Source organism: Pyricularia pennisetigena (genome assembly GCF_004337985.1).
Source record: "Pyricularia pennisetigena strain Br36 chromosome 4 map unlocalized Pyricularia_pennisetigena_Br36_Scf_6, whole genome shotgun sequence".
In the NCBI taxonomy this organism is placed as follows: Eukaryota; Fungi; Ascomycota; class Sordariomycetes; order Magnaporthales; family Pyriculariaceae; genus Pyricularia; species Pyricularia pennisetigena.
The window spans coordinates 117966-145826 of NW_021940918.1; the positions used below are offsets into that span (position 1 = coordinate 117966).

At 51.6% G+C, this 27861-nt stretch overlaps 11 protein-coding genes across 11 annotated transcripts; 7 read left to right on the forward strand and 4 right to left on the reverse strand.

Moving 5' to 3' along the window:
• Nucleotides 1-1751: 1751 nt before the first annotated feature.
• On the forward strand, nt 1752-4330 carry PpBr36_05599 (uncharacterized protein; the record flags this gene model as incomplete). Its single annotated transcript, XM_029892752.1, has 9 exons — nt 1752-1914; nt 2057-2186; nt 2236-2508; nt 2574-2703; nt 2822-2912; nt 2983-3170; nt 3230-3476; nt 3528-3595; nt 3668-4330. 9 exons carry the CDS (start codon nt 1752-1754, stop codon nt 4328-4330), a joined length of 1953 nt encoding a protein of 650 aa, XP_029746151.1.
• A 1079-nt stretch (nt 4331-5409) lies between these two features.
• Nucleotides 5410-7833, forward strand: PpBr36_05600 (uncharacterized protein; the record flags this gene model as incomplete). The annotated part of the gene is made up of 4 exons (XM_029892753.1): nt 5410-5471; nt 5550-5629; nt 5791-5823; nt 6395-7833. 4 exons carry the CDS (start codon nt 5410-5412, stop codon nt 7831-7833), a joined length of 1614 nt encoding a protein of 537 aa, XP_029746446.1.
• Nucleotides 7834-8516: 683 nt separating this feature from the next.
• On the reverse strand, nt 8517-9472 carry PpBr36_05601 (uncharacterized protein; the record flags this gene model as incomplete). Its single annotated transcript, XM_029892754.1, has 2 exons — nt 8517-9196; nt 9244-9472. The coding sequence occupies 2 exons, from the start codon at nt 9470-9472 to the stop codon at nt 8517-8519; spliced, it is 909 nt and encodes a 302-aa protein (XP_029746445.1).
• A 1024-nt stretch (nt 9473-10496) lies between these two features.
• PpBr36_05602 (uncharacterized protein) lies at nt 10497-11616 on the forward strand (the record flags this gene model as incomplete). Its single annotated transcript, XM_029892755.1, has 3 exons — nt 10497-10898; nt 11050-11105; nt 11226-11616. 3 exons carry the CDS (start codon nt 10497-10499, stop codon nt 11614-11616), a joined length of 849 nt encoding a protein of 282 aa, XP_029746444.1.
• A 441-nt stretch (nt 11617-12057) lies between these two features.
• Nucleotides 12058-13351, reverse strand: PpBr36_05603 (uncharacterized protein; the record flags this gene model as incomplete). Its single annotated transcript, XM_029892756.1, has 5 exons — nt 12058-12206; nt 12292-12384; nt 12520-12646; nt 12772-12885; nt 13253-13351. 5 exons carry the CDS (start codon nt 13349-13351, stop codon nt 12058-12060), a joined length of 582 nt encoding a protein of 193 aa, XP_029746443.1.
• A 182-nt stretch (nt 13352-13533) lies between these two features.
• On the forward strand, nt 13534-15153 carry PpBr36_05604 (uncharacterized protein; the record flags this gene model as incomplete). Its single annotated transcript, XM_029892757.1, has 2 exons — nt 13534-14456; nt 14562-15153. The coding sequence occupies 2 exons, from the start codon at nt 13534-13536 to the stop codon at nt 15151-15153; spliced, it is 1515 nt and encodes a 504-aa protein (XP_029745449.1).
• A 170-nt stretch (nt 15154-15323) lies between these two features.
• Nucleotides 15324-16849, reverse strand: PpBr36_05605 (uncharacterized protein; the record flags this gene model as incomplete). The annotated part of the gene is made up of 2 exons (XM_029892758.1): nt 15324-16522; nt 16615-16849. 2 exons carry the CDS (start codon nt 16847-16849, stop codon nt 15324-15326), a joined length of 1434 nt encoding a protein of 477 aa, XP_029746449.1.
• Nucleotides 16850-18350: 1501 nt separating this feature from the next.
• PpBr36_05606 (uncharacterized protein) lies at nt 18351-19025 on the forward strand (the record flags this gene model as incomplete). Its single annotated transcript, XM_029892759.1, has 2 exons — nt 18351-18820; nt 18881-19025. The coding sequence occupies 2 exons, from the start codon at nt 18351-18353 to the stop codon at nt 19023-19025; spliced, it is 615 nt and encodes a 204-aa protein (XP_029746448.1).
• Nucleotides 19026-21046: 2021 nt separating this feature from the next.
• On the forward strand, nt 21047-23090 carry PpBr36_05607 (uncharacterized protein; the record flags this gene model as incomplete). Its single annotated transcript, XM_029892760.1, has 2 exons — nt 21047-22651; nt 22770-23090. The coding sequence occupies 2 exons, from the start codon at nt 21047-21049 to the stop codon at nt 23088-23090; spliced, it is 1926 nt and encodes a 641-aa protein (XP_029746447.1).
• Nucleotides 23091-23766: 676 nt separating this feature from the next.
• Nucleotides 23767-24324, forward strand: PpBr36_05608 (uncharacterized protein; the record flags this gene model as incomplete). The annotated part of the gene is made up of 2 exons (XM_029892761.1): nt 23767-23998; nt 24155-24324. Coding segments are annotated over 2 exons (402 nt in total), but the record flags the coding sequence as incomplete, so codon positions are not given.
• An 898-nt stretch (nt 24325-25222) lies between these two features.
• Nucleotides 25223-26385, reverse strand: PpBr36_05609 (uncharacterized protein; the record flags this gene model as incomplete). The annotated part of the gene is made up of 2 exons (XM_029892762.1): nt 25223-26074; nt 26155-26385. The coding sequence occupies 2 exons, from the start codon at nt 26383-26385 to the stop codon at nt 25223-25225; spliced, it is 1083 nt and encodes a 360-aa protein (XP_029746450.1).
• Nucleotides 26386-27861: the final 1476 nt, after the last annotated feature.

The window sequence follows — 27861 nt, forward strand, 5'->3', positions numbered from 1 at the left end:
GATGCCACTAGCGTTCTCCCCAGGAACGTACGGCGTACTTACAAGAAGACCTCAAGGATATATCCGGTCAAACATAACCGGAACCCTTCTCCAGATACGATGGATATCACATTGCGCGCGCTACGTGCTCTTGTCTACGACAATGTGATTCATCGGAAGCATCTGTGAATCAAAACATCAGCAGGCGAAAGCCATGAGGCCTTACATCCATGATTATGGAGAATGCCAGGCTTTGGTGCTCGACTACTATCTGCCTACCTACGCAGCCCCATCGCCGCGACACTGCACGTTTTCCATTATCTATTTCCTGTTGAGGCGCATATACCCACTATTAAGGTTCAAGTGATAGCATCCAGTAGACAGAAATTGCTGGCACTTCACCACCAAACAGAATTGACGCTTATTTTACGGCAGGCCGGACGCTCTAAAGAAAGCCTACAAAACGCTAATTTCCTCGAAAGGTAATTAAAACTATGGAATAGAACCGCCCTGTCTAGGCACCTCTATGTATATGTAAAATCAGGCACTAAGGGGGAAGGGGTTCAGCTCAATAAGTAGTTTGTTGAACTCAAAGTGAGTACTGGGTAAAACACACCTTAACGGGAATGCCCCGCTGACCGTATGATTCATTTTCAGTTCATTATCTGCCTATCATATAGACGGATGACAGAAATTATGTAATTTCGTCCCTCCTTAACCGCCAGGCAGAACTCTACTCGTTGTCTGTGTAAAGCTTTCAGTACCGGCACAACTGGTACACAGGTCTTATATGTCACGCACATGATTTGCTCCTTATGTTTACAGTCATAGTAGGCTTGCCTTTGAACTGCAAATTCTTTGAAGTCTTGCCATGGAATGCTTCTGTCCCGGGCTGGGAATACCTGTCATGGATAAGATGTTCCGGATATATGGTGTTGCGAAGCTGCCACCATACCATCACGAATAAGTGCATATGTTCTACTCAGCCCTTAAAATGGAAATCCTAGGGGAAAATGCATAGACCTGGTGGTATTGGAGCAGAACGTCTGGCTGCTCAGGCCTATCCATGACCTCGATTACCGACAGTCTTTGCGTACCTTCCCTGGGTGGAAGGGAAGGCACGACCAGAGAGGACTGCAATGCCCCTTCCTTTCAGGGAACTCAATGTTATTAGCAACAAACAAACAGACCAATGCCGTAACTTACAGCCTGCGGGACCAGCCCACCGACTGCTCAAAAAAGGAGAATTCAGCGCAAGTTCCAACGTCTGGGCGGTTGGCACTTCAACTTCCCCCAAGCAACTGAACTTTTCCCCTAAAAATTCTATGCCAGGGTTCGTTTTCTCTTCTCCTTCTCTTCATCAGATTCTGCTCAGCTTTCTCCACCCGGACAACTATCACGGTCTTTTTTGTCCCGTCATAGCCTGGCCATCATCACAAGGCAGAAGTTCTTCTTTTCTTGTTACTAGTTGTTAACACCATACGGCGGGTGCCTGTTTTGTCTCCTTCCCATCATCATCATCATCATCATCATAATCGTCATCACCAATTCATCTTTCTATGAGCATCTTGGTCCTCGTTGCTGTCTCTGGCGATAGAAGCCCTGCCTTCTCATCCTTTTCACTCAGCCGATCATCCACAGTTTTGAAAGCTTGGTTTTCTTGCAGGAATTGTCCCTTACATATTTTCGATCGTATACTCTCACTGTACCGACAGTTCTTGTTCATCTACCCTGTTATCTCTCCAGCGAGGCTCTACGAGCCATAAACCAACATGGCAAGCTCTTCCGACCGGAATGACCGTGTCATTCACGGTAATGCCTTCACCCCGCGGGCAGGTCATACCGCCAATAACTCCAACAGCCCTGGATCAATCCCACACTCTCGCCCTGTTGGTTGCCCAAGCATCATCTCATCCACGGGAGATATCGACGAAGGTGAGAGAATGTTAGCCTCTGATGAATCTTTGGGAAAAGCTTCTTTCGCCTGAAACACCCCCCTCCTTTTCTTTTTGAACAGCAGTGAATTGCGAATGTGTGCTCCGGTTTCAAGTAAGCGTCCCTGCTAACATCAACATAGCTGGCGCCCGTCTGAGTACAATGAGCTTAAACAGCTCCCCCACCAGGCACAGCTATTCCGGCTACAATCAGGAACCTCACAGGCCACGTTCGTCTCTGACGGATACAGACCGCACGGTCGCGAATGATGAGTAAGTCGTGAAAGAGGCGGGTTCTCCGAGCATACACTGATGGGAATAGTTTTGGTTCTCGCTTCCAGCTTGGAATGCAGCCTTCGGGCGACGTATTCCTTGAGGCGCAGAATCAAGCCGGCGTGGGAAACAGGGAAGTTGGCCATCCCATCAACACTGCCGGACCTGAGAAGCCACCCAGCTCCGTAGGCACTTCTGGGCCTTTGACTGGAACATCAGTAACCCTCCGACCTCGACCTTCCAACTTGAGCGCCCGGCATCATGTTGGCGGTGTTGATGCCCAAGGGGTTTACCCCTCCACTGCATGCGTCTTTGTAGCCAAGTAAGTCCAGTGCTTGCCTTTCACCCTGGAAAATAGTGATGCCTTTTGCTAACACTCAACTCTAGCTTGCCTCAGCTCCAGGATGACCAATCTCTTGAAGCTGCTATCACCCGGGAGTTCAGCAAATACGGAACTGTATTTGTCAAAATTCGGCGTGATAGAGACCAGATGCCATTTGCCTTTTGCCAGTACACGGTAGGATGTCGAGAATTCATTTTTGTTTCTCTTTTTTCCCCCTTGGATGTAGCACACCGACCTTTTTGTTCTTCTTTCTAGACGTACTGAAACTGACGTCTCAAACTTGCCTAAACAGAAAGATGAGGATGCCAAAGCCGCAGTAGACCAAGGGAGAGGAACACAGATTCTCGGACGTTCTTGTCGCACGGAAATGGTGAAGGCTAATCGTAAGTGACAACTTGGCTGTGGCGATGAAAATGACACTATGGATGGCGCATCTGACTCATAATACTCTAGGTACTTTCCTTGTTTCCCGGCGTTACGGCAATAAAATCACGCTCGAAGAAGCTCGTGATGTTCTGGAGCCTTTCGGTGCTATATCCAAGGTAGAGATACCGGATGCTCGCACCCAGGAGGCCACGGGTATCCGAGGTGCGGTACTTGTGGAGCTCTCCAACTTCGACCTGAGTCGCGACCTTCCAGCTGTAGGCAACCCCCGATATCTCAAAGCTGTGAGATTATTCACTGACGCAAACATGTGCAGTACTTCCGACACAATGATGCCTACCGCGTGGAGACTTTCCGACCCGATGGCTTGAAGGAGAGGAGGTCGGGCATTCTCCGACGTCATGATGCTGATGAAGCTTTCCTCACGCAGTATGAGGTTGACCGGCGCTCTGTGTTCGTTGGCAATCTCCCTCGTGACATCACCGAAGAGCAGGTAGCGGACTTGTTTTCGGCTATTGGAACTGTTAATAGGGTCCAGATCATCAAGAGAACTGGAACTCCCAGTATGTCGTAACCCTATATCTCATTTCATGCAGCTCGCTAACCGTCATCAGTTGAGCAACCTTTCGGCTTCATCGAGTTTGATCGCCCAGATACGCCAGAGGCTGCAATAGCTGCTTTGGTAAGTCAAGATGGACGACTTCATTGATCTTGAACAGGCGAGATAGATGACTGACACAAGAACTGCTGACAGCACGGCTTTATTCACGAGGGCAGCCGTCTTCGTGTGGAGCGCAAAGTTGTCAAAGACAAGCAGTCTCCGCGTCGCGTGCCTTCTCGGTACTTGCCACGTCTCCGTACAGAGGTTGCTGGCACCATAATTCCTCCTAATCCTGTGGCTCCCGCAACGCCCGAAGCATCAGAGAGCAGGTTCAGTCATCTATCAGTCTCTTCAAACCTGCCCTCCTCTCCTGGCGGGGCTCAGTCGGCGACATCTTCTGCATGGAACTGGCCCTACCCGTACCATAGCCCTATGCAAGCATCATTCAACACCCACAACTATGTTTCCGCGCCACCTTCGCCATATGGACCGCAGATGCCTCTTCAGGGAATGCCCATGACGCCTCAGGCGACGCCGGATTCTTTCGGTCAGTATGCAGCATACTACGGTGCCCTCTTCCCTCACATGTCGTTCGTACCGAACCCTCTGGCTGGCAATCCCATGACGGCGAACCATATGGCCGCAGGTATGGCGCCATACTACACGCCGGCATATCCGTCGCCGACTACAAGCAGCTTCAACATTGACAGGAGTGTCAATGAAGGCGTGTCCAGCCCCACGCGCGCAAAGCACAATAACCAAGACAACTCAACCCATCTCAGCGGCGCGCCCCACGGCGACTTCAACATTTCTTGAGCATTGATTGCAAAATCGAACGAATTACAACCCAAGCCCAGCCTCGCAGACACACGAGCATTAGCTATTCATAGGTGTAAGAATCCACCACGAAGCGCGCATGTGTACACCCGTTGATCTTACGACTTTTTATCCGGACTGCGATGTTTTTCTAAAAGCATTTTAATCATATCCAAACAAATGAAGCCCTAATCGAGACGGTCCTTCTGGCCTGACATCCGCCAGATTGGGGATATGCTTGTCTGTATTCAGTTGACATTTTGGCCGGTCTTTGTTGGCCTGACATGAGACCCTTCTTTGGTACCAATTCTGTTCTGTTCTACGCCTGGATGGATTTGCCCCTGGATACCGCCACTTTTCATATTGTCTGTAATTGCAGACTTTTACGTTTCACAATCTGTTTCCTCTTGGGGTTGATTGATATCGTCGTGTACAGAGTGGAATCAGACTTTTTTTTGGGGGGGGGGGGGGGAATTGTTACCCTCGCAGGAATGCAGACGGACAAGAAAGGTAGGCTTTAAAACTTCAGGGTTCTTCCAGAGTGGGACAGTTCGGGGACTATTTGGGTGTCAAACGAGTTCTTTTACTACAGGAAGGTTGGTTGGTATTAGGGTGCGTTTTCCTTGTCATTTCTCCATGTCTTTTATTTTTCTTGCCATGTTTTCCATCCTGTATCTCTCGCAGAGCTCCCTTGTCACGTAGCTTTGCTCTCGCCAGGGCTTTTCTGTTGCTAGGTAGATTGATACCAAATTCATGATCGCGATGAGGTTCAACAGTTGCTCGCTGAAATCCTTTTATGCAAAGATATCAGTAATGGCTGGATCTCCAAAGTGGGGCCTCGCTAACAATGAAGCCCACCCCCACGTCTGTCTTCGCCAGGGGCGTTATTGCTACCCTAAGAAATCCCTATTTGCTCATGGGACGTTAAAGTTTTCTTCGCCTTTTGTTATGCTTAACCCGGTCCCTCCTCAAGACATCTTTTATTTTCCATTTATTGTCTTTGAATAGTCTTTTAATTTAGGCAGCACAGAGTCAAAGAGTGCACAAGGCTTCACGACGGTCTCATTTCAACCACAAAGATGGGTCAACCATCGTTCGAGGCGTCCAACGCCATTGTCTACCTGACATATGGAGCCTTTCTGTAAGCATCAATTGAAAAGTACAAATGACGCGTGCTTTGTAGACGGGATATCTAACACACTGCAAATGCGTCTCGCAGTCTTCTTGGGTCTGGCATCGCCTGGACCATGAGAAACCAACCCAAAGCGGATTTCCTTGCAGGGAACAGAACTCAGACTGGTCAGAAAACACAAAGCTTCGGAGCACTTGGATATGGCTCAGTACCTACCCAGCACTGCGAACTTATTCTTCATTCTCACCCTTATCCCTCAATTTCCTTCGTATGCTTCATTTGATAGTAGCTCAACGTTCTAACACTGACGCGTCTTGCCGTCACTCAGCGCTTCCACTGGCTCTGAACTTCATTGCCTCGGGTGAGTGATGACACGGGACAAGACGGCCGCTATGCAGCACGCATATTTGGCCGTCGAAGTTTGGCAACTCATAGCGGTGGCGCCTCACGCAACCAATCGCTTGATCGACAAGTAACGACGATGGACGAGCGATGGCCAACTGGACGGATCAAGTCGGCCGGTCGGAGCAAAATCTTGCTAGAACTTGAGCCATAGGCGGTGAGTATCCAGAACCATCTCGTCACCAGAGGTGTTTGCTCCTCGAACCGTGGAAATTTCCGGCTTGTTCATGCCGTGGAATCTACCGTTCGTCGGGCTGAGGCCTCTGGGACTGCGGCTCACTACGGGCGCTGAATCGACGCAAGACTTGCTGTGTTCTTTCTTGTACCCAGAGATGCAGCTCCGGATGGTGCCGTCTTGTCTCTGTGGGGATGGGGACTGCAGCAGGTCGTAAACTGCCGAGACGAGGCTGAGATTGTACCGTGATTACTCGATCAAGATAATGCTTGCGTGGGAAACGTGCTGCCGCTGCCATTCCAAACCCCTTCCCAGCCCCTGCCCGCCTTTGTTTTGTATGCTAACGCAATCAAAGCCATCGGATCCGGAATTCTATTCTCGTACCCACAGCTTGCCACCATCACGGGGGTGCAGGGCGTGGTGGTATATGCACTCTCGTCGGCCCTCCCGCTGCTGATCTTTGCCGCGCTAGGGCCAAAGATCCGCAACAAGTGCCCCGAGGGCTTCGTGCTCACCGAGTGGACAAGAGAGCGCTACGGAAAAGTCACGGCATTATACCTGAGCTTCATGTCACTCGTCACGCTGTTCTTATACATGGTTGCCGAGTTGTCTGCCATCGGGCAGGTTATCAGCACACTGACGACCATGAACCCACTGCCTGTCATGATTGTGCAGTGCATCGTGACAACGGCCTACACATCCATGGGCGGCTTCAAGATCTCTTTCCTGACCGACAACGTCCAAGGCGCCATGGTTCTGGGCCTAATTCTTATTGCAACCATTGCTATTGGCGTCGAGACCCGGATCGACCCTGCCCTGATCGAGTCCTCCGGTCTAACCAAGCCCACCTTGCTCGGCTGGCAGCTCCTCTACATTCTCCCCGTCGCCATCCTGACCAACGACTTCTTCCTGTCCAGCTTTTGGCTGCGCACTTTTGCGTCCAAGACCGACAAGGACCTGTGGATTGGAGTCAGTCTGGCCACCGGCGCCATTCTCTGTATCCTCACTCTCGTTGGCGTCACGGGGCTGGTAGCCGTTTGGTCAGGAGCATGGCCAGGCCTTGATAACGCCGATGGGTCCGTCGCCTTTTTCATGCTGCTGCAGCAGCTGCCTAACTGGGTCGTCGGCATGGTGCTGCTCATGGCCGTGACGCTCAGCACGGCTGCCTTTGACAGCTTGCAGAGCGCCATGGTCTCTTCGGCTTCCAACGACCTGTTCCGCAACCGCCTGGGCGTGTGGCCGATCCGGGCCGCCGTCGTGCTCGTCATGATCCCCGTCATTGTAATCGCCCTACGTGCGCCTAGCATCCTCCAGATATACCTCATCTCCGACCTCGTCTCGGCCTCGACCATCCCCGTCCTGATTCTAGGCCTTTCGGACGACTACTTTTACTGGTGGCGCGGCTTTGATGTTGTCTGCGGCGGGCTCGGCGGCATCCTGTCCGTCTTCATCTTTGGCACCGTGTACTACGGGAGTGCACAGGCCGGAGGCGAGCTCATTCTGCTGCAGCAGGGTCTGTACACTGGTGACTGGGGCGTCTTTGGTGCCTTTGTGGCCGCTCCCATCGGAGGCCTCATCTTTGCATTCCTTGCCATGCTGGGGCGTGTCGGTTTCCTCTTTGCCAGGGCCAAGATGACGGGAATTCCGTTCAGCGCCTTCGACCGGCCCATGGCAGGAGTGGCGTCGCCGGCCCGAGCCGAGCCTGGCTTTGAAGATGGGGAGCTGCGCGAGGAGGATTCCATCACGGAGCAGGAGCCGGGGATCAGTGGCAAAGTCGGCAAGTTCTTCTATTAACCGAGCAAGGAAGGGACTTTTCGCGCCGTGGCAAGTGTCTCAAGTCCCGCTCGTGAAGAGGACGCTAGAGGTTGGCGTAGGAGCTCCTTGGGGTCAATGGACCAAAGACTGGCTGGTAAACATGTGTGAATGGGGAGAAGTGGTGATTCTTCATTTAGGGCGTGAGGGAGGCGAGCTCGAGATCAGAGTTTGGATATTTTCAACTTGTTTGTCCAAAGCACATTGCCGACCAGACGATACGCAGTAAGCAGATGGGTTGAAAATGGAAGGAAGGACAACGCGCTCATACTATGAATAATTTTGTCGTTGATACGGAAGCCGCGATTTTCAGCGTTTGTCCATCCCAGTGGTCCGCCTTTTTTTTTTTTTTTTTCTTTTTTTTTTCGTGTTAACGTTTTTTTGAACATACGTTCGGGGGGAATCAAGAACTACAAAAAGAGACCGGTTTGCGGGTATCTGTATATTTTGGAAACCTTGACCAAAGCTGAATATGAATAGTACATGGACGTTATGTCATTAGATGGTGACTCTTTGAGCTATGATGCAAACTGGGACGTGTGGCACAGCTGGTCGGTTCCATATAATACACTTTAGGAATACATCAAAGAAAGTCCCGAGAAAGGTCCGGTCCCTAGCTGGCTGACTGGGCCAACACTCAGGAGGACTCACAGACAATCTTAATATCATTGGGCACCGCCTTGTTTCGCCAACAACTCCAGACCGCGCTTTTCTTCCTGCCAGCTCTGATACGTGGTTTCGTCGGCGTAGCCAAACACTTTCCAGTCGCTAGGGGTTGAGGCATTCGAGTCGAGTTCGCGCATCATGATCAGGTGCTCGGTCACGTCGAGCTCCTTGGGCGGGCCGGTGCTCACGCCGGTCTTGTCATTAAAATGGGCGAGCCTTTGCCGGCTGCGGATGGTTACGACGGCCTGGTGAGCTGTCGTCCTGGTACCGTCCCTTCGCGGTATTTCCATGAGCTTGTGGTCGACGATCCGCGGGTACATCAAAGTGCTGGTATAGCTGACAAGCTCCCACTGTCTACGGATGCCCGTGGGCCGCTGCAAGACTTTGGCAGATAGCATTTGATACAGGCTCGGCAGACACACCCTCCTCAGAGTATCCAGGTCGCCGGCTGCAAAGGCCTTGGAGAGCGAGCGGTGCAGCTCCTTGGCAGTCGGCACGATCTGGCCACGCTGGATCTGGAGGCGCCCGCTGGCGAGCACAGACGGTTTGGAGGCGATGTACGAGGCCACCATGCGGAAGGCGTCCATCGACTTGGTCTTGACGCGATCCAATTGCAGCTTCGCGCCCTCGGTGGGACTTTGGAAAATCGATCGAAAAACAGGAGGCGCTATCAGTGTTCCTGTTGGCGACGCGCAAGGCTTATTGGTTAGTTTGGGCTTCACATACGGGCTTTTGGGGCAGTATCACGTTTTCCACACTGTGGAAGGCCGCCCCCGGAGCCAGTCGAGAAAAGCGGGCGCGTCGTACCAGGAAGCATGAAAGAACCGACTATTCCCTTGTCCATCATCTGAGTGTTGTTCCCTTGAGCAAGGGCGGCGCGTGCGGTCCGGTTATTGGCCGCTTTTTGGGCCATCTGCCTCGCCGCCTTCCGGTAGGCGTTGGCGGATGCAGACATTCTTGCGTGCTGTAGGCGACAAGGCACACGTCTGGGGTATTCGAACCAGGATATTGTAAATAGGCGATTTGCTCTCGAGATTCCTTGGAGCTGCCTCCGAGAACACCGTATTATAGTCCAGCCCAAGTCTTTTTTTTTTTTTTTTTTCGCTTTTTCGCCGAATGTCGGCGCTGCCTTGCCGTCCAAACCAAGAACACCTTCTCGGCGCGATCCCGTCCGCGATGTCCGAAGAACTCTGGCACGCAATTTCGAGTGCCGCAATGTTGGAGGTTACGATCTACAGTGGTGCCTTGTCTTTTATGCGAGTGCGCAAAAAAAAAAAAAAGACCGAACGATTCAGACCTACGTTGTTATGCTGAGGAATCGTCATGAAAAACTCTTATCGCGCTGGCGATAAGAAAAAGATCCCAGCTTAGCAGGGGGACGGACAGCTGTACCTTACATGGGCGGGGGGCCACTTGGTTCTTCAGTAACTGCCTATTGTACTGTACCAAATATATCAGTGCCCCACTGCCTTACGTAGCAGGACCCTCCAGGCCTGGTAGGTTTTGTTACGGTCGGTCCTCGGTAGCCGCCATCATGTGTACAAGTACAGCCTACTTGGGGTTAAGGTACCTAACACCTACGACCAACCATGATGGGCAAGTTGCTTTCTTTGGGCTCCAAGTCGAAGAGGTACCGCACAATAAAGCATTGTGTTAACCTATACTTGCAAAATAAACTTCGACTCAATTGAATTTGTATTACTTGCTTGCTTCAAAAGCCACCACAAATTCCACTCCCACATATTCACTTCTCGGAATCGCCATACAAATAAGCCATCTCGACCTCAACCTTTCAGCCCACTCCCGCTCCAACCCAGGCCTCGTCACGTAACGCACGTCAACCAGGCGTCCCCGCACGGACGACATAACCCACCAGGGCAGCTCAGGCACCTCGCATAAACAAAGACTCACAGGGAGGGGGAAGGCCCAAGGGAGGCAAGCAAAACAAACAGGAGACTGGAACCGCACGTCGCGCACCTATGCCGGTGCAGCAACGGCCTTTCGGCACCACCAAGCGCCATCATGGCACGGCCGTATACAGGAACAAGGCCATAGCCACCTCGGCCGGCAGCAAAGCAGCTGCCTCGCAAGTCACGCCCCCGCCCGTCACCGACATCAACGGCTGTCCCGTCGCCGGCCCCTCGCTCCTGCATCCTCGCATCGCCGTCCTCCTCGGCGTCCCTGCGCCCTGGCACTTGCCGCTCTTTGCCTGTCGGCTCCTCTCCATCGCCCCGGCTGTCTGGTTCGCCATTCCGCCCGTCTTGCGCCTGTTGCTGAGGCTACAGGATGCCTTGTACGTCGGCCTGCAGCACCGGAGCCGCGGCGAGGGGGAGATGCGACGATATTCTGGTCAAGTGGAGGTCCTACTGGCCATTATATGGGTGCGTTGTGCTTTTCTTTGCCTACCTAGTACACCAGACAAGACTGAGGCTAGAGGCAATTCTTGTCCTGATTCAACATCTGAGGAGTATTATGGATTTATATTCCTGACAAACTTGCTGACGACCACCATGGTTTTTGCCAACTAAACAGTGCAGCGCCTCTGGCTATTTGTCCTTCTTTTTCACTGACTGTCTCATGTCTCGCTGGTTAGTTTGTGTTTCTGTCCCCCCTTCACCTTCGTTGTATGCATGGGTTTTTATGCCAATCTACTGAGTAACTTTGTCGACTAAAACATACTCCCATAAACCCTAACCACCAAAATCCAGGCTTTTGAATTACACACCACAGGCTACTATAGTCCGCTTGCTAGCAGTAAATGCTTTGAATGGTTACTTGACCTCTTGGGTACTCTACTTGGCGGGATCTTCACAAGATGATCGCTTGTTACTTCCAGCCTGGATAGCTATAGCAACCATCTTGACCGCCATTTACCACACGACACAACGCAAGATCAACATTCGGAAAGAGACCAACATATCCATCAGCGTTTTCTCCATCGCCAGCTTCACAAGCATGCTTTGCTTGTTGGCTCAACTGCATTCGGATAGAGCTCAAAGCTACCCGGCGGTTCCTGCCATAACCTTCATGAGACAGGCAAGATCCATTATCGAAAGGATAATCGATATGGAAGGTCGTTTGCGTGAGGGTTATGGGTAGCGCGCAGCATCATCACCTAGATTAAAGAATCAGGACAGCCAAAAGAGAAAAAAATAATAAAAAAAGTAAAAGAAAAGGGAACATTATGAAGGAGAATATTGTTGCATTACTGCTTAAAAAGGCATGCTGGAGATACTGGTGGCGGAGCATAAACGCCCAATCAATCATCAACGTGTGTATGAAATCAACCAGGCATCCTTCCAGACCAAGTAATAACCACATGCCCAAACTCCATCCTAATGATATCTCACTGCACTCATCAGCAAAACTCGTTGAATCCTGCACGCTGTGTCGATCCCCGACCGACGAAAGAGTCGAGAGCTAGCAGGCGACGCGGCCATTTACCATTGCATACCAAAGTAGTTTTGGAAGCAATATTATGGTACGAGCCCCTAGCATACATATGTGGGGAGGTCGACGGGTGCAACCGATACGACGGTGCTAGAAACCGTGGATCTTGATGGTCTTGGGATCCATCTCGAGCCCCTGCTTCTTGTCGATGAGGAAATCGTGCATGGCCTTGCGCTGATCACCCTGAAGCTGGATGACATCACCCATCTCCGAGTCGGTCACGATGGTGCCATTGCAAGCTGAGGAGCGTGGCAAGACGGTCAGCTGTGTTATCCTTTTATGGGGATAATCAATACTCATAAGATGACCAGATGGAACTCATACCGAATTGTTTCTTGACAGTGGACAAGATCTTCTTGCGGGAAAACTTCTTCGGGATGCCTTGCACCGTAGTCAAGGTTTTGCGTCCATTGCGCTCTGCGTTGATTCGTTACGTATTAGTTTACTTTGCGTTTCTGTGCGGGACATTGCACGCGACAGGCCGCAAGGTGCCATTTTTGTCTGGTCCATATTACTAGCCAACGGCGAGAGACGGGATGTAGATGTACGTACGCTGGATGCGGATGTGGATGTACTGCGCTTGCGCATTAGTTTTATCACCAGTGTCCTCGTCGGCTTCGGCGAAGGGGTCTGAGGTGGGGTAGAAAGACCCTGTCAGTATGTGCTCAATCCTGAAGTTCTGCTCGTGGCAGCCATTTTTGGCTTGATCTCTTCCACAGCCGACTGTATAAATCCCAAGTGATGCCACGAAACACAGCCACTCTCGTAAAGACCAGATTGCAAGGGTAAATCATAAGAACATACCAACAGTCCGGAGATTTTCGATGGACATAAACCCTGTTTTCTCGGGGTGTCCTTTGGGTGGAGAGTTGTGTCGATGGGTTTGGGGATAGCGACCGACGGCTTTTGCGTCTCGCTCTGGTGATGAAAAAGTAATGGGTGTTGAGGTGGATGTGGGAAATTAGGCGTTGGCTTTCTTGGGTGGGAAACGAAGACTGTTTGCTAGCTTTGCGAGTGATGACCTGTCGTGATGGTTTTGTAATAAGACGCGGATGAGGGAGAGATCGGTGTTGGCAAAGAGTGGGTGGCGAAATGGGTCAAATGGTTGGGTTGGTTGATGAGGGGGTGGGTCAGTCACTGGTCCTTGCCGCTTGTATGTGATGCCTCAGGCTACAGAAGGTAGCTAGTGGTATCTAGTAGTATCCATGGGAAAGTACCTAGGTTCCTTGATTACAAGGGGACTCCTCCCTTGAAGCAAAGTGCCTCAGGCTTGTTCCCTCCCTACCTTAGTCAGCAGGATCGCAACCGACGCGAGCAAAAGCTTGGTGGCGTGGCTGAGCCACATGATGCTACGCACAACTGCAACCCCCTGCTGGACTGTCATGGGTGTAAAGTCAAAAATTCCCTCGTGGTCATGGTTCTTGGGTTGCGGCCCAATTAGGCAGATACGCACTAACTAATCAATAGTAGTAAGTCAGGACAAGAAGGCAAACAATCCGAAGTTGCGCCTTTTTCTTTCTCTGTCTTTCTCTTCCTCAATCTCTCCCTCACTACAAATAAGCAGCCATGAGTACCGGCGAGGCCCGAGAATACGGTCCCGATACGAAACCGGCCATTTATGCTTTGCCGACGGCTGGCGGCCAGTCTGATTGTTTACCATGGCGCCCAATCTGTCATTGTTCGTGCGAATTTGGTCCCGTACACTTTGATGACGCCATGGTTAATGCTGTTAAAAACCCAAACCTCTTGTCTAGCTGGCTCTTCCGGGCGGATATATTATCCGAGATCGAACAGGATCAGGCCGAGGTGTGCCCTGTGCAGGGGGAATCCACGCTGCCTCGGTGTCCGGATCTACAAGGGTTCAGACTCGAAAGAGCGTATCTTCGACGAATCATCCCCCGAAACACCAAGAGGGACCGTCCAATGATTCAAAGCTGCACTTTTTATGTGGAATCCACGCCAGAACCATATACAAGCACTAGGAGAAGTCTCGTGCTCTATCTTCCTCATCTGGATTGCGCAGAGGACTTTCCCTTTTATCACCCCCAAGTCCTAGGTGTTGGTCTGCTTCACGACTGGAACTATGAGGAGGGCAAGGGCACCTTCTCTGTCCACTACCAGTTGTTTGCCGGGGGGTCAATGACTCCTAGACTGCAAAGCACAGCGCTGAACATGCTCTCAATACTACACAAACTTGGTCAAGGGCAACTCAACGGCTACGTTAAGCGAGTACATCATGACAGACTAGTTCCTCAGTCAGCACTCCAAGACAGATACTCGGGTCTCAGGGATCGCTATGCCAGGGAGCTTGTCAAGGGATGGTCAGAATCTACAGACCCCATGAAGCACGTATTTGAAGACCTCTGCATAGCCGCTTTCTTGATTGAACTCTGGGCAGAGATGTATAAAGCAATCGAATTCCCAGGCTTTGTGGACATTGGCGCCGGGAATGGCCTCCTGGTCCACATCCTGAACCTGGAAGGCTACCGGTCAGTCTTGATGTGATCTTGCGTAGTTGACGTTTCATCTTGATTACTTTATTGAACATGTCTTCTGAAATTGTGGCTGACCAAGATACAATGAGTGGGAGATAGTGGCTGGGGTTTCGACGCTAGGGCGCGGAAATCTTGGCGTGTCTACAACCGTCTTCAACCAGATGGGCGGCCAACTCTGCAGGAATTGGTCCTAATACCGTCAATCGCTGGTCAGGAAGGCTCCTCAAGTAAAAATGACGTAGAAGTCTCGCCACAGACCGTGGGGATCCACGATGGCGTTTTCCCCGAAGGAACCTTCATTATATCCAACCATGCAGACGAATTGACCCCCTGGACGCCGCTGCTCGCCACGGCTTCTGGGTGTCCGTTCATAGCCATCCCATGCTGCAGTCACAACTTGACCGGCGCCAGGTTCCGGGCCCCGCCGCCAACTGACAAGAGCAAGTCGCACTCTGCTTATTCGAGTCTTGTAGCTTGGGTTTCCGATATCGCCGTCGACTGCGGGTGGGAAGTAGAAACCGAGATGTTGCGGATACCTAGTACAAGGAACGCGGCCATAGTCGGAAGGCATCGCACAGTTGATACCACCGAGGTGGCCATCGACCAAGTTATTGCCAGGTACGGGGGTTCTGGTGACTACCGTGAGAACGCCATGAAACTTGTCAAGTCTACCTCTCCACGGGGACACTAGCATATAGCATACAGCCCTAAGCTTACCCACCCACCTAGGCCTGCTAGGCCATACCTAAGAGCACTTGCCGTCCTGTCTGACTATTGAGTTCAACAGTATGTGACGAGTATATACCAATGCATAGAATTGAAGAAAAACATTCTTTGAATTTCGCCTTACCATTTCAAGCGTCAGTCATCATCCCAATGAGTCCTACTAATGATAACAGGCCGAGCCGGATCCCAAGGCCCATGAATTTCGTTTTTGTACTTTTGCAGGCCGAGCAGCCACCAGCTGCACCCGCCCATAGCTACAGCAGCGATAAGACAGGCTGCCACCATGCCAAGAAGGCCGCTCCTCCACGGAAAACCCGCGTTGGTTCCGTTGCCGGCTAATGTCACGCCAACGCCAACGCCGGCGCCCGCCACGAGCAGAAATGTGAGTAGAACGTGGAAGCGCCAGCTCCGGTGGCGTGCATACCGCCGAAACACAGGGAACAGGCCAAATACCTCAATGCTGAAGATGGTTAGGCCGAACACCTGCCCAGTTGAGGGGAGGCGGCTGGCCAAAACCGTCGACGCCATCAGTGCGGCATTGGTGGACAATGACGCAACAGATATGTGATTTACACCTGTCCAAGATCCTGAGTAGTCGAAGAAGAAAATGTTGATGGCAAGCAGCCAAAAGGACATTGCCCAAATGCTGTCTGAAGACGTGGACCTGGTCAAAGACTTCAAAATCGGAGAGAGACCCAGGAGAGTGAAGTAGATAAGGAGCGCCGACTTAAGCGCATTCGCACGTAGCTGTGCCCTCCCGCCTCGGAGTGGGGAAGAGGGCCTGTGCCTTGGGGACAGCGTTGTTGCAGTGGCTGATGGGCCATTTCCGCTCGCGTGAGAGCCTGTAGAGACCAGTGAGCTGGCCGAAGTGGACTGTGGTTGTGCGCTGATGGAAAGTAAGCTGCCCCGCCGGCTTCCTCCTAGCTGGTCGTTGTTTCCAACAACCAGCCGGGGCCGCTCAGAGGTGAATGCTACGCCCGTTGGCCTGGGCCCGCGGGACCTGGAGCGTTGTTTCTGGGGCGAAGATCGACCGTTGGGAGGATTCTCGGCGGTGTCGCTGTCGCCGGCGCGCTCAGCAGCCTCAAGGCCGACCCAACGATCATAAAGGCACCATCCCAGGAAGGTCTCGAAGCTGGAGACGCTAACAACCGTTATGGGACTAATCCGCTCCTGAAAGATGCCTACAAAGCAGACAACGAATATTATGACAGAACAGACATGTTGAACGATGACGGTCGAGTCCGCGACCAGGGGCCAGAATTCGTAGGGCTGGAGGCGTGGGTTGCGCTGTAGGTTTTCGAGAAACGTTGCCTGATCAGTGTAGTTGTCTGGGTCTGTGTTCCAAACCGTGAATTGGTTGATTAGATATTCGATCTCGTTGACCGAGTGCAATTGCGAGGGAGAGGGGTCAATGAGATGAACTAACAAGATTGCTTCACCCAAAGGAGCTTCTTCCAAGCACGCTTGCCTCTCCTCCGGCTCCGACTCCGGTCATCACGCTGCTGATGCAAGCGACGCGGGTTGTTCACGTCGACATCGGTGGCACCCGACAGCCTGGCCGGAACCAGGTATGACGAGGAGCCGGTGCGGGCGGCCAAGGTGTATGGCAAGTCTGAATCCGAAGGCAGAGACGACTTGTTCAGGCCCGATGGAGGTGCCATAAGGCAAGGGTCAATTGGTTCCGAAGGGCGCCCAAAGGTAGCCCAAAGCGAATGTATGCACAAGTGCGAGGTCGTCACGGCCGTTAGTTGAAGGGCTGAGCTCTCGGGAGAGCAGCTATGTCAGCTGTACTCGGTCAAGCGAACCTACGCCTGGTCTACAGTAGTCTAGATTGATTACACCCTGCACGCGTTTGCTTTACGGACTTGGCATTGTGGCTAAATCTGACAAAATTTCGACCGCAGCAGGTGGCATCCAGGGGGAAGCCAAATTTGGGCGCCGATCAAGTGGGGTCTACGCTCGGGCTTTGGCCGACTGTGTTGATGTCTTGGCTTTGTGCGTGCTGTACGGTATTTTTTTGTAAACGATTGCATGAATATGCCTCTTTTGAGCGACAGGTAGCGTAGCAACAAGGTCGCGCGTAGGAAGGCCAGAATTTGAGTACCCTTGGTACCGTACTGTGCTCCTTAATAAGGGTGAGTGGGCTCATCAGTGGGGTACTGCTAGCTTCTCAACTTGCTTGTCCCTTTGCGACGCAGACAAGGAAGCAATGAGCTTGGACTGGCTGATGTGATTGGCAGCAGCACCCGGGTCCTGCGTGGTACCAAGCCTTCGAGGTCTAGACCAGCGTCTTGTTCAGCTCCTAGAAAAGTCTTAGCAAAGCAGGCAAGGCAGGGAGAACGATGCATCCTTCTACCAGCCGTGCATGCACGTGGCCAGCCATCCATGAATTCCAGGCCTTTTTGATTTGCATATCCCGCTTGCATTTATTTTCATTGCGTGATTTAATTTTGTGCCACAATGGAAACCAATATCAACCAGCGGCATTTAACCCGGGTTCTGAATGTGAAAGGACTTACATACACGCCAACTAAGACCCAGATTTGGGAAACTTGGTGACCAGCAGTGCAAATCGCCGCAAGAGTAGCAGCAATTTAATGAATCATTTCATGTGGGAACGGCTGACTGAGGTGGACGGGGCTCGGGTCACCCAGCCCGTTAGAAGCAAGGTCTAGAGAGCATTGTTACTGAATCTGATTGCTTGCCCCTACCTGACCGCACTGTCCAACACCAATTTTAGTAGTGGTTGCGGTCCACACCTGCCGAAAAGCGATAAGGTTGGGGGTTGTGCTGGATGGAAGCAGATGCACCCCTGCCCTTGTCCCTGCCTTGACATACCCGTTCCGTCCAAGCAAGGACAAGTCAGTGATGGATACGACGGGACGGCAGGGTATGCTGCGTCTTAGACTCTTAAGTCAATTGCCGCGGAGGTACCTTTAGTAGAGCTGCACTCCATCTAGCCTCAACTCTTACATCTCCACATTCGTTTGTATAAGTAAAAGGCTTGACCCCCTTGCATGAGAAGCTTTATACCTAACAAGGCTGCCTCTCAGATTTTGTCCTTCTCGACTGTCCTCGCCATTGACAAAGTCATTTACGAACTCGTCAGTCTTGCGTCTTGACCCTCACGAATCCTCACAAATCCCGCAAAGCATCATCAACATGAAATCGACCGCGCTCCTGCCGTTCTTGTGCGGGCTTGCAGTCGCGCTACCTGCTACTATCAACCACGATAGGGAGCCCGATGCGCATCACTTTGCCCCCCTGACGAGGATACATCCTTCGGCAATCGAACAAGATCTCGAGGCGCCCATAGATAACAGGCCACAAAACCCATCAACTTCCGATATCCCGTCTGTGATACTGGCCTCACACAAGCCCATCCCATCAACATATCTCCTGGGGCTGCCTAGGACCAACAACCATTTGGACGAACCCGCTGCGCCATCCGCACCAAAATCAGCGCCTCCAAGTGACTTGGTCCACGAGCACGAAACGCAAACACAAACGCCAACTCAAACACACGCCGCTCACCCATGTGTCTCCCATCAGCATGTTGATATCGCTGTCATCTGCTTCGTGGCTATGTGTCTTTTGGCAGTTGTAGTCGTCGAGGCGAAGGACTCCCTCTGGTAAGTAAAGACACTGAAAGGACCCTCACATGCGCATAATGCTAACAGGACGCACTGCAGGTCATGTCGCACAGCCAACGACGCTGCCGACGGCGCCATCCGCCTGGACACTGAAGCTGCTGTTTCGGCAAAGCAGTTATCAGTTCAAGCATGGGCTTACTCTGATGGAGATGAAAATTCCAAATATGAGAAGACTCAGTTATGATCATCCAGCACGAATGGCCTTGACGAAAATTCCTGTTTCTTTCAATGTCTACGGAGTACTGGCGATGTTTCATTGTATACCCAATAGCATTTTCCCCTTGAGCAAATGGCGTTTGGTTATGATTGATTTTGAAAAATAATTGGTTCACGATAACCCTTCTTGGAATTTGGAACTAATAAGGCGTTGGATGGGATTGCTTGTCTGGCAATGGCTTGGTTGTTTTTTATACTTTTGGGTTCCGTGACGTTTGCATATTCTCTATTGTCATCACTTACCTCATTGATATACCACCAGTCGGCATTTTCCCTTACTGCCCTGTCGTGCCAAACAGGCACGTATGGTAGATGTACTACCAAACCCAAAAACAATATACTCCGACCACGGATTTTTGTCATCATACGAGATGTTACAGCTTTTCTTGCCTGGTAGTGGTCTGTGGGAAGAAAGTGAAATAATGTTGTTTACGGCACGAAACAAGCGAAATTGAGATTTTTGGGCGGGCATCGAGAGCGAGGGTATCCCAAAAAATCGGGTGGGTAGGCAGAGGATTGGTTTGTTGTCTCTATCTGAACCCTGGGCCAGGCTGCCCCCTTGGATGCAAGGTGCTTGTGGTGACTGTGTCGTGGCCCTCATACTGAGGGGATCCCTGCTGGCTCGAACATGGCCTACGGAGTATTGGAAGATCAACTTTTGTCGGTAAGCTGAACCCCAATCAATGCCAGGCAGGCAACTTTGGTAAGGCTCCAGCTGTGCCACATTTCGCTGTCCGCGGATGCGCATGTTACAGCTGACATTTTGTTTCTTTTAATTTTGACCTGCATCGTCGCATTGATTACCATGCGAAACACCTTTTCAAATCTGGATATATCAACCGTGACTTGGGCTTAAGAATATGAATCAGATAAGCACTTAATCACTCCTGTCCCGGGCGTGTCGACACACCTGAAAGATACTATATCCTGGTCAAAACTGCAGCAGCTTGACAAGACCTCAAGCTGTTTCCTTGTTGGGCTTTTGCTCCATGGTCTTTTTTTTTTTTCTCTTTCTTAAAAAAAAAAAAAAAAAAAAAAAAAAAAAAAAAAAAAAAACCCGTACCCGCAATGCCTGGTTGCTTACCTACCTACCTAGTAGTCTAGTTAGCTACCACTTAATTACTGTCCATACAGTAAACGGACAGACGAGAGGAATCATTTTGTCCTCCCCTGCTGTGCTGCCGCTTTGATGCGCCATAATACGGCTACGCACGGCACCTATCTACGTACCTAACTAATGGACTACTGTCCGGTTCGGCACACACATGTGTGTGTCCCATATGGTGGTGCCATCTGTTTGTTTGTTGGCTTGCTTCCACGTCTTGAGCCTCTCTGCTCATTATGCACAGATGTTATAACCGACTTGTTCATTTGACCGCCTATCAACGGAACGGCCTGCCAGTTAGTGCTGCAGATGATTGCCCTTTTTGTATTGCCCCTCCCCCGCCGTCGCGGCCTAAAATCCTCTCCAAGTTTGCCAAGCCAGCGACCGGTGCCCGTATCAAGCCTTGCTGCTGTACGTCCACGTTCCCAGCTGACCGCCCTGGCAAGGCTACCTACACACATAATACAGTCTCTATCTTAAGTAAAGCAGAAAGAGAGAGGGAGGGGGAGAGGGGTCCATTATTACCTTGGCTACGTAGGTAATTTTTACGAGGCAACCCCAGGGCAATCCAACCAGATACCATTCCGCACCCCCACCTCAGCCGAGGGTGCCATTCCGATCTGCTCGTGTGTCCCTTGCGGCTCTTCTTCAATAACCAACTGCTTCTGCATTGTACCATCCACCTTCCTCCCTAACCATTTTTTTCCTCTCAAATCACAGCCCTGCTGGCTCCGAGGGACCCACCACAATCTTACCTTCTCGCACATAACGCTGCCTCGGTAAAGTCACGCGCGCATCCCACGTACGCGCCGGAGACGTACATAACCAAAAGCGGGCTCGATCTTGTCAACAAAAATAATCAACTCTCAGCGAAGAAAGAGGCCATGTCGTTGCAAGTGGAGGAACGGCGCCGTGGCCGTTCACGTTCTCCCGGCGGCCGTGACAGGAGCCGGAGCCGCGAACCCCCTGCCAGGATTGTCGAGGCCTCGGCTCCATACCCCGATGACGATAGAGATGGCGGTGTGCGCATGTATGATTATGAGGACCCTCGTTCTAGGGGTTACGACCCGCCATACCCTGGCAGAGACCGCGATGCTCGCGACGAGCCCGACAGATTTTCGTACCTTCCGCAAAAATACGCCGGCCAGCCTGAGGGCCGGTCTCGGCGTGACAACCGGGACCGTTACGATGATGACGATCTGGCATACGGTGCCAAGGAGCCTCCTCCTCCTCCTTCGTCATCCAGTTACCAGTACGCCCAACCAAAGCAGTACGAGTACGACAGGCCTGATGAGAGGCTCACGTACTCGTCCTCGCGCCAAGACAGCAGCCAGCTTCTCGTCGCCGGTGAGCCTCGTCGCCGCGACAGGTCCAGAAGCCCTGGCCCATCGTCTAGCTCCAAATATTACCGCGACGATCCCCGCGGCTCATCTGCCAGCATCGTGACGGTCGAACCGGGGGTCAGCAGCAGCGCCAGTCGCCGGTCTAAGCGCGATTCGTCGCCACTGCCACCCACCGCTCGCATGTCGTCATTATCGGTCAGCGGTGGTCACCACCGATCAGGTAGTATGTCTCTTGCCGCCGCGCCGCCCTCGCCGCTGCTGGAATCATATCATGGTACATACCAGTCCATGTCTCCCATGCCGTCGCCGCTGATGATCGCCTCGCGTGATCCTCCTGGCCATGACACTCGGGTCCTGGATGTCGCGCCTCTCGACTCAGACGACGATGATCGGTACGGTGGTGGTGACAAGACGAAACGGCGCGCACGCTTCGCCGATCCAGCTGGTGACGCGGAGAGACTGGCAAAGGCGCTCAAGGGTAACGCGCCGCCCGACGTCGAGCCTCTAATCGAGATCCTGCCGGGCCTGACGCACGAGCAGATCATGACGCTGCGGGTCGAATACAAGCAGCTGGTCAAGACGGGCCCGGATCGAAAAGGTGTCAATATCGCCAAGCACATCCGCTCGAGGCTTAAGGAGGATGAGCCTAACCTAATGAAGGCCTGCTACGCCGTCGCGTTGGGCAAGTGGGAGTCGGAGGCCTACTGGGCAAACTATTGGTACCAAGGGGACAAGACTCGGCGGGAGCTGCTGATAGAGTCGCTCATGGGACGGACCAACGACGAGATTCACGAGATCAAACAAGCTTTCAGTGACAAAAAATACGACAATAGCCTGCGCAACTGCATGAAAACCGAGCTAAAGGAGGATAAGTTCAAAAAAGCAGTCATGATGGTGCTCGACGAGCAACGTATGGAAGAGGTAGACCGACATGGGCGGTACCTGCCAATGGACCGAATGCTCATCGAGGACGACGTGCGTGCTCTTTACCGCGCGGTCCGATCAGAGAAGGGTGGAGAGAGTGCCATGATCCAGATTGTCATCATGCGAAGTGACAGCCATCTTCGCGAAGTGTTGAAGCTGTACAGTGCTGAGTATAGGTCTAACTTTGCCCGTGATGCATTGAAGAAGAGCGGGAATCTTGTGGTGAGTCTACGGCGTTCCTTTCCACGTTAAGCGCTCCAAACCTGAATGCAAGAAGCGCGATGCTTCTTGTTGTTCAATTTGTCGCCATACTGACGAATCTGTTTCTCGTGTTACCCAGGGAGAGTTACTTGCACACATTCTCAACGGCGTCATCAACAAGCCGGTTCGCGATGCGCTACTGTTGCACCATGCCTTGACCGCATCGAAACGTGACGACCTGCGTCGGGAGCTGCTCACGTCCCGCCTAGTCCGGTTTCACTGGGACCGCCACCATCTTGCTGATATCAAGGTGGCCTACCGCGAGCGGTACGGCAAGGATCTGCAAGAGGCTGTGCGGGATGCGACGGGGAGTTCCGGCTGGGGAAAGTTTTGCAGGGAGTTGTGCATCGCGCGCATGCCTGACGACGTTAGGCGGGTGGAGCGGGTCAGCAGGCGTTGATTTCCGTGTTTATTTCCCGGCCGCTTCCTTTTCCTCCTGGAAAGCTAGTCTATAACCAACGAGTTTAGGTGTAATGTTGGAGATACTTCTGTAGCTCCTCCGTGTACAGGTTGTCTAGTTGCGGACAAATTCAACTTGGCTACAGTACAAATAGATAAAAATCAACAAACCCAATTTACAGAGGGTATATATACATATCGGACTTTTCTCTGCTATACGGTCCAGCCGATCCTGGTTAGACACGGTGCGAATCGCGCTCTCCGAATTCCGTGCCTTGCGCTTATTCATCGTCCACATGAAGGTTTGAAGTTTGAAGGCTGCGAGTAAACAGACCCAATACATTTGAAAAGATTAATTCCCGGCAGTTCGCTATATGAATTGGCCAAAAGTCTGGGGTATGCGGGCTGGGCCCAGCGCCATCAACTCACCCCAATAAATTGTGAGGCCCGATACAACAAGCACACTACTCATGCTGTTTATTGTCGATCATTCCGGTACAACAAAGAGGAGCAACAGCAGTAACAACACAGTAGCGTCTTAGCACAAGCACTAGATAGTCGTCCAAACTTTAATGGCCTCCCCTTTGACAGGAAGGGCCCCATAGCAATACTTTGGGACTTCGGGGTCCTGGTAACCAACTAGGCACGTTTGATCTGCTCCCTGATAAAATTGTAGCACAGACAGCGCGGGAGAAGACCCTCACCAGGCAGCGGGCGTCGTTAAACTGATCCATGACTGGAGCGAACTATTCGAAATTTCCCCAGCCCAGAAGAACTTGGAGCAAAGGTCGATTAACAATGCAACTCTGAAGCATGCGCACGACGACAAGTGGGCTTTTGAGTCCTCGGTGTGGCTGGCAACGGGAAGGGTTCCGGCACTACGCCTGCCAAAAGCAGCAGCTGTACTCTGTGGGTCGCATAGATAAGGGATTTGCCGCATCACTGATTTCTTCCAGACGGTGTCTAGCGCATATACAAGCTTTTTTGACTTGTCATCTCTACAAATAGGCGACACGAAGAAAGAAAAAAAAAAAAAAAAAAAAAAAAAGGAACTCGCGCTGTAAGTGTTTGGCGACAAGGAATTTACGGTCGTAGTCGACTGGTGTTTGGCCTCGCACATAGTTCCACAAGTGGCTGCTTGCCGGCTGGGGCATGCTCATCGGAGAACTATTCCAGCTCAGGAACCTTCTCAAAAGCGTGTGCCGAAAAGAAGCGATGGACGGTGGCGCGCGTGAAGGTGTCATCCAAGGCGAAGTAAGAGGGGATTCCGGGGTCAGGTTCGAAGGCCGATCGGTGAAATGCATGCTTGTCAAAGACCGAAGAGACGGAGTACACTGTGGGCTGTCAGGGGCTGCTTGAAGGGGTGTCTAGGAGTTTCTGTCTGATGGATTGCCCCGAACCCCGTCTGCTTCAGAGGCCATCACCTGACAGACACCCTTGCGCTTCGATCTGGATATCACCCTTGTTAATGTTTACTAGTATTTCACCTAGAATCTCCTCCAGCTCTCCTGTTTTGAAGATCGTACGGTTTCTTTCAGATGAACGCAAAAAAGATCATGACCCTTGAAGTGTGGGGGGAATTGTGATAAACACCCACCCCCCTTGCACAGCAAAGGGAGGAGATTAATAAACCTCCCACCGAAGGATTTCGGATTTGCAATCAATTTGATTCAGTATTAGAAAGCGACCTTCCGCGCAGAATGACCAAGACGGTGGGAAGCTATGGCGGGTTCCTGACAAACCCGACCCACCGACCGCAAAAGACAACGGGAGAAGGGGAAGGTATCGATGGAGAAAAAAGAACAAAAAAAAAAAAAAAAAGGGATCAAACCCAAAACGGTAACAATCCCAATCAGGTAGTGTTTTTCTACTTTCAAAACAAAACCAATGAAACCCGATGTAGTGGTTATCAACGCGCTGCAAGAAAACAAAATCAAGTCGTCATACAATTTATATGGTATTGAGTGTGCGTGTCTCTTTCATTGGCTCATTAATAGACTAAACCCAACCGTGAACTACCTACTCCAGATAATACATGACAAGAGAGCCTCGTCCAGGAGACTCAATTTGATTAGGGTCTCTTTTTCCTTATTCATTTAATCCAGTGTGTCAAGGCGCCCCGCCCCTCAAGCTTCACATGCTAAGAAGATCGGGCCCGTAGCCTGAAAAAATCATGGGGTCACCCATGCCGCCCATCACGGTTGCTGGTTCGGGATCTGGACCTGTTTTCAACGGCATGTTGTTGCCGTTATTGCTGCCCATTAATGGCAAGCTGTGGAACAACTGATCCGCCGACAGCGGTGGTTGTTGCAGCAGATAAGGGCTCAGCACTGGTGCCTCGGGTGTTCCGTCGAACAGAGGCGAGCAGCTCGAGAACCCGGCATCCGAGGCCGGCCTGTCGCTGTCGAGGCACAAACTTTGCGGCGAGAGTGCACCGGCCGAGAGCGCTCTCGGCTCTCCCCCAAACGCCATTCGTCTGTAGTTTGTATCCAGACTCAAACTCAAATCCAAGTTGTCCAGGCCCATGTCGAGGTCTGGTTCCACTTCTGCATCCGAGTATTGATTCCGGTGGCTGTGTTCTTGTTGCGGGTGATGGTGATGGTCGTCGTCCTGGCTCATGGCGTCACTTTGTTGCGCATTGAGTTGGGCGATTAGGTCTGCCATGCCAGCCTCGTCTTCGGGAAATGCTGAAGGTATCGGCATGTCGATGTCGCTATTGGGCCGGATGCAGCCGAGTTTGGATGCTATGGTGTGGACCACCGGTTGGCCACGGTCGTTGAGGTCGGGCTCGCCCAGGTCCCACGATTGTGAATTCCGAACCATGGCGTACAGCTTGTGGATGGTGGCAACGAGCGCAAACTGGGTGTTTTCCAGAACCTCGGCATAACCTCTAGGTATCTGCTTGTACTCGGTCTTGCGGCGCACACCGGCGGTGCATACCAAGCCATCATCCTTGCAGCGCCGACAAGGCATTTCTCCATCGCACTTGGTTGATTCCGTGTCAGAGGAGATAGGGGCAGAGGGCAAACTAGGGGAGGGAGCGTGCAATTGGTTTGGCGACCAACCTTTGTTTTCTTCATCCTACATCTCTCGCAAGCCTTCCATACTCTCTTGCCCCTCGATTCGCCCGTAGAAAGTGTCCTCCCTAGACTTGAGGTTGGCGAATGCGCCGATGCAGGAGCACGTTTTGAACTCCTCTGAGGGGCCTTCATGGGCTTGGAGCCTGATGTTGTCTTCCGAGGTGCATAGGACTTGGCATGATCGTCTCGCGGTGGTGTTGGTAATCCGCTCCCCATGGTTGTTATATTTTAACAAAATGTCTATAGGCTTACGTTGACCCTCGACCGTTTTGCCTAGTGACCTTGCGAACGCCACTGTGCTTCTCCGGCTGTGGCGCGCGTATAAGTGAGGGGGTATGTATGTATGTTGAAGCAGGCAGGTAATACCTGATGTCAAGTTTTTGTTTGTTGTGCGGATATATATATAAGCGTGCGTATGAGGGAGTATGCACGCAAATATGTTCAAGTTGGAAAGGATAGTGCCCAGACTAGGTCTAGAGAAGGAGACTAAATGCACAGCTGTTAAGCAAAATGTATGGTGCATGTATGAAATCATCAACCGTAACAGGACTAATGGCATCAGGTCCCAAGATCGAAAGGGGATTTAGGAGCTAATAAGGATGCGCCACCAACTGACGCTTATTAATACATAGACCCCTACCAAAACGGGTGTGAGAATCGGATCGGACTCGGGCTCGGGGTCTTGCCGCTGTCAGTCAGACCTGGGCAAAGAAAACCCATGTGGGTAATTTGCGTACTCCATAAGCATTGTAGGTGTGGGTGGATGTGGACATGGTAAACCTCGGGCTGATGTAAGTATGATGGGTCGAGCATCATCTACTTATTTGCAGGTACTTCCAATCGCTAATGTAGCAAGGCTTTTGCAATGGCATGTATGTACCTAGCTAGTTGCTGGCTCTACAAGTACAGGAAGCCCTTCGAGCCCATTAAACAAGGGAAAGAAAAAAAAGAAGAAAAAAAAACCCCTTGGAGCATTTTCATCCTTTCCTTGTACCCAGGTAGGCTGGTATTTCTTCCAAAAAGCTGCTCACAAGGAGTTATTTGAGCTGAGAATTGGACCGGAAGTCCTTACCTTCGGGTTTCGTGTCGACTGGCGGGTATTGGGTGCTAATTAGTCCCCGGAAACTTTCATGCAGAGAAAGCCTATCATAGTACTTACCGGAAATCTGTACCGCAAAAACCTAGTAAACCCTATGAGCAAGCTACCCTTCGACACTGGTAGAACACAACCCACAAATTAAGCTGCAAACACCTCAGATGATTGGCCTTTTTTTTTACTTGGCCTCTTTATGGGTGGCTTCTCCTGGTAGTGAGCTATTTGTGACTCCATGCAGTCCAAGTGCGGAAACGGGTTTAACAAGTTTGATGGACGGACAGACCTTATGTCCGACAGGCCGAGGCGCGAGTTCGCCCAGTTCTAAGAGAGGAAAAACAAAACAATGGAAATCCTTCCGCATATCCAAGTAAGGACCGGCTAGGTTCAGCTAGCGACATTGCGTCCAGCAAAGAAAACAAGCCATCCATGACTCGACTTTGTGGGCACAGCGTCTGCTTACATCGTAGCGGATGCTCTGAGATCGGGTATCGATGACTGTCTCTTGTCGTCACCTGTAATCAATTGCTAGGTGGGCAGAGATCTCCGAAAAGGGTTTTACGCCCATTCAAGAGTTCCGCGTTTTCAGGTTTTTTTTT